At 45.6% G+C, this 13,758-nt stretch overlaps 1 protein-coding gene across 3 annotated transcripts in view; it reads left to right on the forward strand.

Moving 5' to 3' along the window:
- Positions 1–13,758, forward strand: part of Fam193a (family with sequence similarity 193 member A) — an 89,521-nt gene that overhangs the window by 28,773 nt on the left and 46,990 nt on the right. For all 3 annotated transcript variants that reach the window (XM_010641733.1, XM_010641736.3, XM_010641735.1), the window contains exons 5-9: positions 28–152; positions 4,896–5,043; positions 11,263–11,340; positions 12,509–12,621; positions 12,746–12,988. In XM_010641733.1, the coding sequence (XP_010640035.1) occupies positions 28–152; positions 4,896–5,043; positions 11,263–11,340; positions 12,509–12,621; positions 12,746–12,988 (707 nt within the window). The remainder of the gene's footprint in view (positions 1–27; positions 153–4,895; positions 5,044–11,262; positions 11,341–12,508; positions 12,622–12,745; positions 12,989–13,758) is intronic.

Consider the following 13,758-nt stretch of genomic DNA (forward strand, 5'->3'; position numbering starts at 1 on the left):
TTACTACATTTTATTTTTTTAAACTAGGAAAATGAGCACTTGAAAAAGTTCCAGGTGACGTGGGAACTGCACAATAAGCACCTGTTTGAAAATCTGGTCTTTTCGGAGCCCCTTCTCCAGAGCAACTTGCCGGCACTGGTGTCACAGATCAGGTATTTCATTTCGGCCTGCATGCGTTTGACATTGTGTCAACCCATCTTTGTGGGCCAGGGTATGCTTAGCTGGAGACCACTGACAATGGCAGTTCTTGCAGGAAAAATAATAGCGCCTAGGGGGAAAGACAGTGGGCAGAAAACTCTCAACATGTGAAGAATTCTACAAACTTAGATGGTAAAGTAGTATAAATAAGGAAAGCCATCATAAACGTAGCACTGTATCTCATGGGACTTGTGCTCACCAGGTGTGCAGCATGTGCATGGCAGGGGGCAGAGATCTGGGGGTGCTGGGCATCTGGGTGAGAGCACCCCTGCCTCGGTGTTTCTCAGATGTCTCCTCAACACTTTAGCTCTCTGTTAAACCTCCTCATTTGTCTTCCTGTGGTGGGGTGTGGATGTGGCTTCCTCATGTCAGAAGGCTGGATTCCGTTGTTTCGCCAAGACAGGTGTGCACGTGCAGAACTCCCTCATGGGCATTTGTTGGGGATCCCTCGGGGTAGACCTGTGTTCTGTGAGGGGTCAGCCCTCCTTCCTCTGATGTCAGTCCACTCACTGTGAGCTCACAGATACATGCACTCCCATATTACAGCTGTAGCTTGACTATAGCCATCACCATTTGGCCATACTGAAATATAGGTAACCATAGAGTGACAAGTTATCATCATCTAATAATGACCATTAATTATCTCTTTGACTTACTCACCAGTTGCATTTTTTTTCCTCCTGAAATCCATAGATGACCCAGTCGTTGTTCGTCTTGTAGTTGTTTGGGGTTTTTTTTATTTGTTTGTTGGTGGTTTTTTGGGTTTTGGGGGGGTTTTGTTGTTGTTGTTGTTGTTGTTTTGAGATAGATTCTCACTATGTAGTTGAGAATGACCTGGAACTCACTATGTAGCCAGGCCAGTCTCGAACTCAACAGCGATCCTCCTGCCTCAGCCTCCCAAGTGCTGGGATCACAGGCGTGCGCCACCACGCCTGGCTTAGCCATTGTTTCTTACAGTCATAAATTCTGTTTGAGGGGACCCTCATGGTTCTCCCTTCACCTCTAGAGGAGCAGCCTCACAAGTGGACAGGTGAGGGGGGTGGTAGCAGAAAGGTTAGGGTGAGGGCTTGGGCAAGAGCAGCACAGCCACAAATTTGCACTTTCCCTTCTAAATGCTCCTCAGCTCTGCTGCTTCTTGGCCCCTCTCCCTTCCGTGCTGCGTCCCCCGAGTAAGAGTGTGCTCCTCACACCGGGTGCATGCAGCATGAGTGACTTGGTGAGGCAAAGGGCTTGCTCTCAAGAGGGTTAGAAGTCATGGAATGAAATGAAGGGCTGGCCTTTCTCCTTGTTGGGAGGTTCTTGTTGCCCAAGGCTGAGCACCCTGTGGGGCCTGATGGGACTGTCCTCTAGCCAGGGAGGGTGGCAGAAACCTAAAGGCAGGATAAAGCTCTGTGTTTTTGCACATCGAGACTTTTTGTTCCTCATTGGCAATAATGGCTGGACTCCAGAGATCAGCGGTGTCTTAGAGTCTTGACAGTCCTTCTGGGGTTCATGCTACAGCATTACTGTCCAGCCCAGGAACAGATTAGGAGCAGAGACAGATGCTGAGAGGGGCAGCAGGTCCTCTGAGGAGTGCTAGTGACCCTGGAAGGAGCAGTCTCTCCTGTTCCGCAGCAAACTTGCTTGTCACAACTAAGAACAATTCAGACTTGTGTTTCCAGCGCCCAGATAGACATAACACATAAAATTTCTTGCCACAAATTATATATAAACAACCCCCTAATGGCTCAAAATACACAGTTGTATTTTAATATTAACATTATCCCTGAGCCTATGTAACGTTTTTTAAATTATGTGGTAAGATACAGACGTGGAGAACTACACAAAGCACCTACAGCTCAATGAGTCATTTGAAACCAGCGTCCCTGAAGCCTCGCCAGCTTGGCCACCATGAGGTCGGCCTCTGCCCAGAGTCACCATTGAGCTCGTGCTCTTGTGCATTCCCAGCTGTGCATCCCCACTCTGTCTGGCCTGTTGTTTGGCTTGGTGTGTCTTAATGTAAGTGATCTATCCCAGGTCATCCATCCACGGGGCATATTTTGTTTGCTGTTGCTTTCAGAGCTAGTGTTAGAACCCAGGGCCTTGTGCATGCCAGGTTAAGTGCTCTACCACTGTGCTGAATCCTCAACCCCTAGAAGACTCATTTTAAGAAAGTTATTTTTCTTTTCTTTTTTTAAAAACAGCTTTATTGATGTATAAAGTATATACTCTATAATTCATCTACTTAAAATTTAGAATTCACTGGCTCTTAGCATACTTTTTTTTTTTTTTTTTTTCTTTTGGTGATACTGGAGATTGAGCCTAGGGCCTTCATTACTGATCTACATCCCTGGCTTTTTAAGGTTTTTCTTTTGACATAAGATTTTGCTAAGTTTCCTAGACTAGCCTCTAACTTGTGATCCTCCTACCTTATCCTCTCAGAGTGCTGGGATTACAGGCTTGCACCACCATGCCCAGCTCATCCCGACCTTTTATTTTGTGACAAAGTCTTGCACAGTTGCTCAGACTGTCTTCAAACTTGTGATCCTCCCAAGTATTTGCAGTATGCTGCCATGCCCACCTTAAATTTTATAAACTATGTTGAAATATATATATATAACATAAAACTTGCATTTTAACCATGTTAAGTACAATCCGATAGCATTAATTGCATACAGCCATACCACAATTCCTGTAGCCATTCAATAGTAACTCCTATTCGCTCCTCCTTTCCCTCTTGTCTTTTGAGAGGCTTTCATCTGCAGTTGCCATAGCACCCACTCATCCTCAGCCACTGCCTCTCCTTTAATAATTTACTGCTAAGCGAGTGCCTGGGCCACTTGTCCCTCAGAGGTGCTGCAGCCTGGCTCCCCGCTGAGTGTGCGCATGCAGCACACACACTGTGCCACCGCATGATCTCCAGGTCCTGGTCTACTCAGCCCTCCGTGGCTTGGTGTGACCCATGTTCTGTAACTCGGAAGAATGGTGTGCTGGCTTCTGGTTGGGGTGACTTGTAGGAAGAGGGCTGGCCTGGCTTACACAGAAGTGGAGTTTACATGAGGAGCAGGAGTCAGTTCCGGGAAGAGTGAGGCAGTGGCAGCAGGATTCAGGAGGAAGCCCCACGTCGTGGCTGCAGCGTGACGAGACTCAGAGTGCACTCAAGCTTGGATGCAGAGACCAGCCTGAGGTGTCACCAGAGCAGAAGTTTTGTTTCCTGAGAGACAGAAAGAGTTGCGAAGGTGTGGTAGTTTCCTGTTGCTGTGACTGAATCCTGAGAAAATCAGCTTACAAGGAGAGATTTGCTCTGGCTCATGTTTTGTGTCCTGGGAACTCTTGGTAGAAGTGCATGGTGAAGGAAAGCCATTCATCTCATGGCGCTGGGAAGCAGAGAGCAAGCCAGGGCCAAGGCCTGTCCTTTAGAGACAAGTCCCAGTGACCTGTTTCCTCTCCCTCGGCCCTACCTCCTAACATTGATCTTGTCTCCAGTGCCCAGTAAGTTGTGACCCCATGATGACTAATCCATCAGTGTGACCAGATCCCACATGGTCAGCCACTCCCAAAGCCCTGCTCTGGGCACCAGGCCTCCAACATGGGCAGTCCGCATCCAAACCAGAACAGGTCAGCCTGGATGTTAGGAGTGGCCTCAGTCACTGTGCATGTCAGTGTTGTCCTGTCCATGTTATTACAAATAAAATTGTGAAAACATAGAAAATCATGAAGAGAATTAGGCACGAAATAGTTTGGTGCTTCTTACACATCTTCCCGCTGTGTGTACACACATTTTAAGCGGGGTAGAATTGTATCTTACTTATCATGGGCAAGTTTCCGCTTCAGAAATATACCCATGAATGGGTGTGCATGTGTGTGTTGTGTATGTACATATGAAAGGTTAGATACAGTTGTGAAATTTGTAGCAGGTACCTAGTTACCTTGTGTCCCTTTATCTGGCTGCCCCATGATTTTACTGCTGTGGGTTTTTAATATAAACAGTGCTACTTTATAACCCTGCATATAATCTTGGTGTAACTGTTTTGATTCTGAGTAATTCTTTTCAAGATATCTTTAATTTGGTTGAAATATTGATGTATTAAGGAAATGGAGTTTTTAATGGTAACCTGTATGCTCTCACACCTCCTCTGGAGTTCACATTCTCTTGCCACCTGCCCCTACCTTCTCCTCTCTTCCAGGTTGCCCCTTTTTCTGTTTTTGTTTTTTGGAAACCTGCATTTTTTTTCTCATGTCCCTCTATGTATTTGTCTTCTGTTTCCTATTTGTTTTCTCATTCCCCATTTTGCCATCTTTCTTAATACGGTATATTTTTATCTCTGCAATTGAATCAAAAGTTTCAGTTTCACTTGATTAGAAAAATCACGTCTCAATTTTTCTTTTTCCCTGGGTCGTTATGTTTCAGTAGGGAAGGATAGCATACTCTCTGTGTGTAGCAACTTGCATCACAAGCCCCAATCCTAATCTACAGTGTTGGTTTCTGCTGCCTGGTGTCCTGGGAGCTTCACATGACTGACCGTCTCCTTTATTATCAGTGAGATCCATAGGGTATTTGCACACATCTCTTTCAGTCCCCCGCAGCAGCTTGCTGTGGTGTGGAGCAGCATCCTGGGTGTCCCAGAGTGGGGGGTGACACAGCTAGGCAGCAGCAGCAGCAGGAAGAGACCCCTGCCTGGCTGGGAGCCTGTGGTTCAAGGCCTTCTCCCTTCTAGGCTGGGAACCACTACACATGACACTTGCAATGAGGATACGTACAGCACCTTGCTGCAGAGGTACCAGCACTCTGAGGAGGAACTGCACAAGGTCGCGGAGGAGTGGCTGGAGTGTCAGAAGCGGATCGACGCCTATGTGGATGAGCAGGTGGGTGCTGTGCATGTGCCAGTCATTGGCAGAGGCCCGGTAGCAACAGTCAGCCGTCTTGGCGAGGCCTTTTTGTTGTATGGTGGCTGCAGTTGGGTTCACCTTGCCAAATCATACATATTGTCACCGACTGTCTGTTTTAGGGACCTTGGGAAACTGCCAGGCTGTGGAACTCTAGGAGCCCTTGGTGAACAGTGCTGCTCAGAGCCCCTTCTCTGTCTGTCCTAAGTGATCCCTGAGGGAGCACAACCGTACGCATGGCTCCTGAGAGAAAGAGTCAGGGTGGGCCTGGAGGGACAACTCGCCAGTGGCCAAAGCCTCTGCGGAGGCTTCCTGCCCTGCCTTCTTTGAGAACCTCTGGCAGGGTGGCAAGGCAGCCCTGTGAACAGTGGAAATGGAGAAACAGCTGTGCTGGCCCATCTGTCCCAGGGTCGCTGTGCCCCTTGACACTGGCATCCCTGTCTGAACACTGAGCTGTTGGAGGAGGGGAAATGGCATGAGCGCCCATTTGAGAGTTTGGGACTGTACTTTGTATTCATGGGGTGGTTGTCTCACTGCCCTGTTGGAGCTGTGGTACCCATGGTCTTTGGTGCAGAACTTGACTGAATCTTCCCATATCTTCTCTTTTAATATTCTCAGCTGCTTTTAATCTTCTCAGCTTGAGAGTTCCACCGGTCCCATTAGGGAATTCAGTGCTGCCAAGCTTGTCATAGGGCAGGTGGCCCCCAGAGCCTGGTGTTTATTCTGTGTCGTGCTCGTAGGCAGCAGCCTCTCTTCCTACTGCACTCTCTCTGCCGCCCTAGGCTGCTGGTAGGTTATGGATGAGCAGGTCATGTTTGATTCAGATTGGTGTGTCTGTAAATGGTCTTTCGTGTGGTTGTGCAACTGGAGACTTACTCCCCAACTTGCCAGTGTCAGCAGCTTTCTTGGCTCAGGGTGTTGTGGGAATGGATGTTCCCGAGCTGCTCTGCTGAATGTAGTTTGCAGACACTGAAGCAGGTCTGGCAGCTGCAGACTCAGCCACAGGCCCTGAGCATCCACGTTGCTGGCAGATGTGGAGGCAGCACCAGAGCAGAGGTGCAAGAGCTGTTCTCCCTCTGCCACCTTCCTCACAGCAACCTGTTGTCAGAGACTACTGTTCTTCTGGGGTTTGCTGTTCTTGTGGCAGAGACGAGGAACCGGGAGGAGAGATGCGGCCAAGACAGGGAAGTCAGCTGCAATACCTGCCCCAGCGAGCACATGGCCATGGCATCACCGGATGGCCTGGCTTGTGCTCCGTGGTGGACCCCGACAGTCAACCCTAAGCCACACTGTGGCAGCCCTGTATCCGTTCTGAAGCGTCTCCCCTCCCTGGGGTGGGTGCATGAGTCATATAAGATATTTAATCTTGTATGAGTCTTTGTTTTGTAATTCCACGTGCCGGGTTTTGGTGTTACTTTGAAGAAAAGCAAAGCTGCTGTCAGTAGTTCTGGTGCAGTGGATTTGCCACAGCAAGCTGGCTGTGGGTCACCTGTAGAGATTTTCCCATGGCAGCTGAACGCAGTGATTTATTGAGGGTACCAGGGTCAGAAGCAGACAGTGAGAGACTATTTTACACAAGTTTTGGGCCATGGGTACCATGTGAAGGAAAAAAGTGTAAAACACTAGTTGTGTGAGTCACTATTCAGTTGCTGTGACAAAATACCTCAGATGATCACAAAAGAAGAAATGTTTCTTTTGGCTCTGGTTTCAGAGCTTGTGGTCCACATTCACTTGGCTCTGTTGCTTTGGACCTGGAGTGATGCAGTACATTGTGGCTTCAACACCGGGCATGGTAGGTCTATTTAATTCATGGTGACTGAGAAGCAGAGGAACGGACCAGGGTCCCAATATCCCCTTTGAGGGGGCCCTCTACCTTGAAATGACCTAGCTTCCTCCATGAGGCCCACCTCCTGAAGGTTCCCTGGCCTCCAGTTGCACTATGCACTGGTGATAGCCTTTCTACATGGACCTTTGCAGGACATTGAGGATAAGACCACAGCACTGACCTCAACCCCTGGCTCAAGCTTGTCATGAGGGCTCAGGCCAATATGGAAGGAAGCTGAGCAGCTGGAGGGGCTCTGGGAACACAGTGGTGTTAACCGTGTTTGTGGCTAATAGGAGGCTGCCCCAGGGCCTCAGGCTAGGCTGGAGTTCCAGTCAGGAGGTGTGGGGTTTACCCTTACATATGCGTGGGATGGGCTGTAGTAGATAAAATTCTAGTTTCAGAAATTCTTTCTTAATGACTAGGCAAGAATGGGCCCCCATGTTAACCCCTAGGAAAGGGGGAATTCCCTCTGTGCTAAAACAGAAGACTCCTTGGGGAGTAGCAACCTCTTGATGTAGCTATTGACAGTGGCTGGATTCATTTAGGAACTTAATATGCATTGTTACCACTGCTGTGCTGCTGAAAATGTGGAAATGTGAAAAGAGGAAGTAGCAATGTATATATTTTCTTCAAACTCAGGACCTTGTGCTTGTGAGGCAGGTACAGTGCCACTGAGCTAAATCCCTAGCCCAATACATATTTTCTTCTGGAGAAAAAAGTACAGTCTTGCTTAAAAAAATAAAACTGAAATTAAATTTATTTCTTTACAAAAAAAAACAACCATTCTCTTCATTAGAAGATGCATTTCTACTTTCAGTCTCCTCCCAGGAAACCATGAGAAAACAAGATATCATCATATGAATTAGGGAAATTGTGCTACTTTCCTAGCATCCAGAGAATCATTGTGGAATGGGGAGCCAGGGGTGACTTAAAACAATAGAAAATTTATTTTATCACCTGGAAGCCAAAGTCCAAAACCAAGGAGTCCACAGGGCCATGCCCTGTCTCAAAATAAAAAAAAAATAAAGCCAGGTGTGGTGGCGCACGCCTGTAATCCCAGCACTTGGGAGGCGGAGGCAGGAGCATCACTGTGAGTTCAAGACCAGCCTGGGCTACATAGTGAGTTCCGAGTTCTAGGTCAGTCTCAACTACATAATGAGATCCTGTCTCAAAAAACCTAAATAAATAAATAAAAATAAAAAATCAAAAGGGGCTGGGAGGGCCAGGGATTTTAGCTCAGTGGTGCCTACGTCACAAGGGCAAGGTCCTAAGTTCTATACCCAGTACCAAAATAAAGGGGGGAGGATTGCTGGGATGTAACGCAGTGGTAGAGTGTGTTCTTGGGTTCAATACTCAGTACTCCAAAAAAGAAAAACAAATTTATTCCCTAAAAATAATTTTACCCAGAAGGTGTGAGGAAAGGGTCAACTTTGAGGTTTTTGTAGATGATATTTATCAGACAACTCTTGAGTTCCTTACTAAGATTATATATATAGTCTTACATTTTAGCTCACTTAATACATTTTAAACGTGTAATAGTAATATGTACTTGTAAAGAAAATGTTTTCTGGAAAACTACACATAGTACAGTGAAAAGGAAGAAATAGCCATAACATCAAGTCCTCCATCCAAGAATATGGTATATACCACTCATTATTTTTAAGTAATAATTCCCGTTCTTTACATTTCTCACCAAATTAATAGCACTGTATTTTATAATTTTAGGGTTACAATAAGCAGCATCTTTAATGAGGGAATGAATGTTCTTTTTTTTACTTTTTTTTTGTTTGTTTGTTTTTTGAGACAGGGTCTGTGTAGTCCAGGCTGGCCTTGAACTCACTATGGAGCCTAGTCTGGCCTCAAGCTCACAGCGATCTTCCTGCCTAAGTAAGCCTTGTGCAACCACACCTGGCTACTGAGGAAATGAATGTTCTAAAGAGTTAAGACGCTGCACAGAAAAATAGTTAGATTTGTCCAGAATCTCTTGTTAACACTTGTAATTTTTGAGTTGGTTGCTGTGTTTTCTAGATCATGACACCTTCTACAGTGATAGTTTGTCTCATCATTTCCTACCTTTGTTTGACCTTTGGGCCTTAGCTGAAGCCCTGGGATCATTGTTGAATGAGAGCAGGCAATGTGCCTTGTCCAGGTCCAGTGCCAGGGAGCCTGTCACGTTTCCCCCAGAAGTTCAGTGTTTGCCATTCAGACTTGGGAGACCTTTTTTTTAAATCTTTTTAAAGCTTACTTTTATTTCTAGCTTATTTTAAAAGAAAAAAAAAAAGAATAGATGTTAAATCTGTATGATTTTTCTTTTATTTCTTGTGTTAAAACATTGTTTTCTAATTTTGAAACATTGTTAGCATTCTTGGAATTAAACCTTATGAGTTCATGATAAGCTGTTTAACTCACTATTAATTGTTTATTTTTTGTTACATTTTATTTTATTCATCCCCCCCCAGCCCCAGCCCCTCCCTATGTACAAAAGCTTTGTTTCCAATTTTTCTTTCTATTTTCACTTTTTTCCTTGTCCCTTCCTGTCTCCCTCCTGACATGTTCCCCTTCCTATATGAACACTTTTCTTCCCATTTCCCAACATCCATTATATATCTCAGTCCTTATTTCCACTTTGGGTTTCTCACACCAGGAATGCTGTGTTTAAACATATGTATCCAATTTATGTCACTTAAGAGTGTGGTCTCAAGATCCATCCATTTAGCTATAAATGCTGAAGCTCTTACTTCTCTATGGCAGAATAGTGTACTCCATTCTATTAAAAAAAAAAAAACACACACATTGCCAGGGATTTAGCTCAGTGGCACTGCACCTTCCTTGCCAACACAAGATCCTGAGTTCGATCCCTGGTACCAGGGGAAAAAAAAAAGAAAATTTAAAAAAACCACATCTTCTTTATTTGTCAGTTGGTGAGCATTTGGGCTGTTTCCAAGCTTTAGCTATTACAAACTGTGCCATTATAAACATGGGTGTGTATATATCACTGTGGTATGTGCTTTTAATTCTTTCAGGAAGATACCAGGAGGTATAGCTGGGTAAAAGGAACCTCTAGTTTTAGTTCTTTGAGGAATCTCCGCACTGATTTCCACAGTGGTTGCACCCATCTGCACTCCCACAAGCAGTGGAGAAGGGTTCCTTTTTCCACACAACCCCGCCAGCATTTGTTAGTGGTTGATTTCTTGACAGCAGCCATTCTTTCTGGAGTGAGGTGGAATCTCAGTATTGTTTTAATTTGTATTTCACAAATGACCAGTGATGTTGAACACTTGTTTTCATATATTTATTTGCGGTTTCTAATTCTTCATCTGAGAAGTGTCTTTTTATTTCAGATGCCCATTTTTGCATAACCCACTATTAATTTGCTGATATTTCGTTTAAGACTCGGGTTTATATTCTGATGTATGATTGAATTGAGTTTTAGTCTTTATGTTTTGCCTGTTTTTGTGCGTGTGTGTATACACACTCACACACATATGTATGTATGTATGTGTGTGTGTGTGTGTGTGTGTGTGTGTATTTGTTTTGTTTTATTTTGTTTTTTTGTTACCAGGGATTGAACTTGGGACCTTGTGCTTGTGAGGCAGGTGGCAGCACCACTGAGCTAAATCCTAAATCCCCAGCCTGATGTTTTACCTGTTTTAAATGAAGTTTATGGTAGCTTTACAGAATGAATTAAGAGATTGCATTTTCAGTTCTCTTGTAATAGTTTAAATATTCAATTCTAAGAAAATGAGATGGAACCTGCCATAGAACTTCAAAGTCTCGTCATGCTTTCAGGGAGGAAAAACAAGGAAGATAGAGCTACTGCATTTCGATCTATGTTATGTTTATTAGTGTACTTCACATTTTCTTCTACTTCCTAAAACACATTGAGCTTTACAGATTGATTTTTCATAAAAAGTTGTGTAACATAGTCATGAGCTCCTAGGTCCAGGGCTGGGGAAGAGCACATGAATGGGTGGAGTGGACCAGACATCCTCCCTTTAGTCCCCTTGGTGCTTCTGGCCTGTCACCCGGTGATCACCCTGGACAGAGGCACCAGGAGAGAGAGCACTTTTCACTTGGCACAGCAAATGCCCTGCTTTCTTCAGCAGTCCCCAGGGCTGTTTCTGTATAAGGAAGTGCTTGTGATTTTGAGTGATTGGAGATTGAGGCAGGTGCTTTTTGTTTTGTTTTGTTTTGTTTTGGTGGCACTGGGGATTGAAATCAGGACCTTGCACTTGCAATGCAGGCTGCGGAATCACTGAGCTAAATCCCCAGCCCTTTACCACTTATTTAAAACTTCCCTTAAAAATACTCTGTGTAGTTGCCATTGGTATTAAAGTAGGTTTCTCAATTTATTTTTTACATCCCATATCTAGATGACAATGAAAAGTAAGCAGCGCATATTAACAGAAGACTGGGAGATTTTTAAGCAAAGGCGGTTCATTGAGGAACAGGTAAGTTTCTCCACAGGAAAGGCATAAGGGATTGAACTCCTGTGTCCAGAGCAGTGGTGCCTTTGCATGCTGACACAGGACACCATGGGAGGACCACTCTGGCTTCTCTGCCTGTGCACTGACTCTCCTTACCTGTTTCCTGTCTTCCATGTACTCCTCAAGGGAAGAACATGTTCATTAGGTGACACACCTACTGCATAGCAGCTCTAGGACTTTTGTAAACAATGTTGTCCTGAGTTTCATGCTCCTCAGTGAGGCAAGCACTGTTATCTCCAGCTTGCATGCAGAGCGGTGGCATGGTATGAAGTTAAGGACATTTCCCAAAGTCACAGACCAGGACTTCTGCCCAGCTTCCCTGACATCTCAGGGCCTCAGCTGGCTGCTGGCAGAGCGGGTCTGCCCCTTTACTCTCTAAGTGATACCTCCTGCGGATAGACTTGCCTTACACCTCTGGTAGTGCAGCTTTGGCAGAACTTTCCTAGTGACTGCTAAGGGCCCTTAGCTTTATTTTGAAACGTACCTCCTGATCTCTCCTCCACATGCGACACTGGCTCTTCCTGCTTCCTGGACCATTTTCCTCAGTCTCCTGTGTGACCCTCTTCCTTGGCCTGCCCATAAATGTCAGTGGCTTCCTACTGTCCTCCCCAGTTCCACATGTGTCCTATCTTGTCAAGTGACCCTTGACAGCTGCCACCTGTCCCACTGCCCAAGTTGGTCCAGAGTTCCTTCTCCTGTGCAGTCCAGATGCCTTGCAGTTGCTTGGAAGTTTGGATAACATTTCTTAGGAAGCCCCAAGGTCCAGCCTTCTCTCCACATTGGTCTCCATTCCTTCACTTCTTATGCCTGGCACATAAAACAGGGGATAAAAGCTAGCCATCTTTGCCAGCTTTGGCTTCCATATGTCTTTGGTCAGGGCACAGGACAGCATGCTTGCTGGAAACCAAAGCATTTGGGGGGGTTCCTCGTTTAGCCCTTGTGTGGTTCCATACTCTGTGGACTTCAGGTCTGCTACTTCTGTTTGCTGATCCTGCCCACCTCACAAAGCTGTGCCCCTTTTCTCCTAAATGAGCATGATAGACCTATTACCATAGGTGCTGAAAAATGTGGTCTGTGAAAGAGGGAAAGTGTTTTTCTAAAATTGAGCCATTGTTTGATGATTTTTCTCTAGTTAACTAACAAGAAAGTGGTTACTGGTGAGAACAACTTCACAGATACCATGAGGCACATGTTGTCGTCCCGCCTGAGCATGCCCGACTGCCCCAACTGCAACTACAGGAGAAGGTGAGCTGGGCTTTCAGGAGCAGCACCTGCACCCCTTTGAACAGGTGGAGGTCAGGAACCAGCCTGAGGACGTGGTGACCTTCTGTGTTGGCTCTTTTGGTAACTGTCCTTAATTCCCAATCAGATGTGCTTGCGATGACTGCAGCCTCTCACACATCCTCACTTGTGGTATCATGGACCCCCCCGTCACTGACGACATCCACATTCACCAGCTACCACTCCAAGTGGATTCTGCTCCCGACTATCTCTCTGAGATGCGCCCTCCTAGCGTGTCTTCAGCAAGCTCAGGGTCAGGTTCCAGCTCTCCCATCACAATTCAGCAGCATCCCAGACTCATCCTCACAGACAGTGGCTCTGCACCAACTTTGTAAGTTGTGACTTTATAATAAAGCTTGAGAAATTTAAATATCTGATAATGAGAAATACAGACAGTAATGTCTACAGAAGTATGAGCATCATTGTAGTGCTTTTCCTGAAAAAAAGACTTTTCTCATTGTTTTAAGCAATTTTGAAACATGCATTCAGTAAACTTTTATTACCTGAAAAAAAGACAATAAATTAACAAAAGCCAGTGCAGAACAAATATGTTGGTATGCAGGGAAATGTCTCCCCGGTCCTGGCCCCATCTCCACTCCCTACAGGAGGGTGGCCAGCCCGCGGTCATCGCCTCATCGTCAGCTCAGCGCTCATGCTTGTTCCATGGCTTGCTAAGAACTCAGATGATCACTTTAGCAAGCAATACAGTTTCTGTCTTCTGTGTTCCCACATTATTAGAAGTGCATCTTGTATGAGCGAGTTGGCTGTGCAGCTCTCATCAGTTCACGAAGTAGTGGCTGGTCTCCGTTTCTTCCGAGTTGTGGCCTTGTCCTCTGTGGAAGCTTCGTGTGTTGTGACTCATGGAAGGGTGGAGTCGCTTCAGTGCACCCTGTAGTGTGCCTCTTGAGCCTGCACAGGGGCCTGGTGGGAGGCATCACTACTCTGACCAGGCTCTTCCACTGATGCCCTTGTGTGCTCATTCCCTCCATCACATTCTGTCATGCTGACCCTGGGATTTTCCTTCAGAGTCTTCCAGTTCTCACTTTTGGACTGGTTCTCAAACCCAAAGTAATTCTTTTTTTTTTTTTTTTTTTTTTTTTT

The sequence above is a fragment of the Fukomys damarensis genome, unplaced genomic scaffold, assembly GCF_012274545.1.
Source record: "Fukomys damarensis isolate Sample0158 unplaced genomic scaffold, DMR_v1.0_HiC HiC_scaffold_35, whole genome shotgun sequence".
Classification (NCBI taxonomy): domain Eukaryota; kingdom Metazoa; phylum Chordata; class Mammalia; order Rodentia; family Bathyergidae; genus Fukomys; species Fukomys damarensis.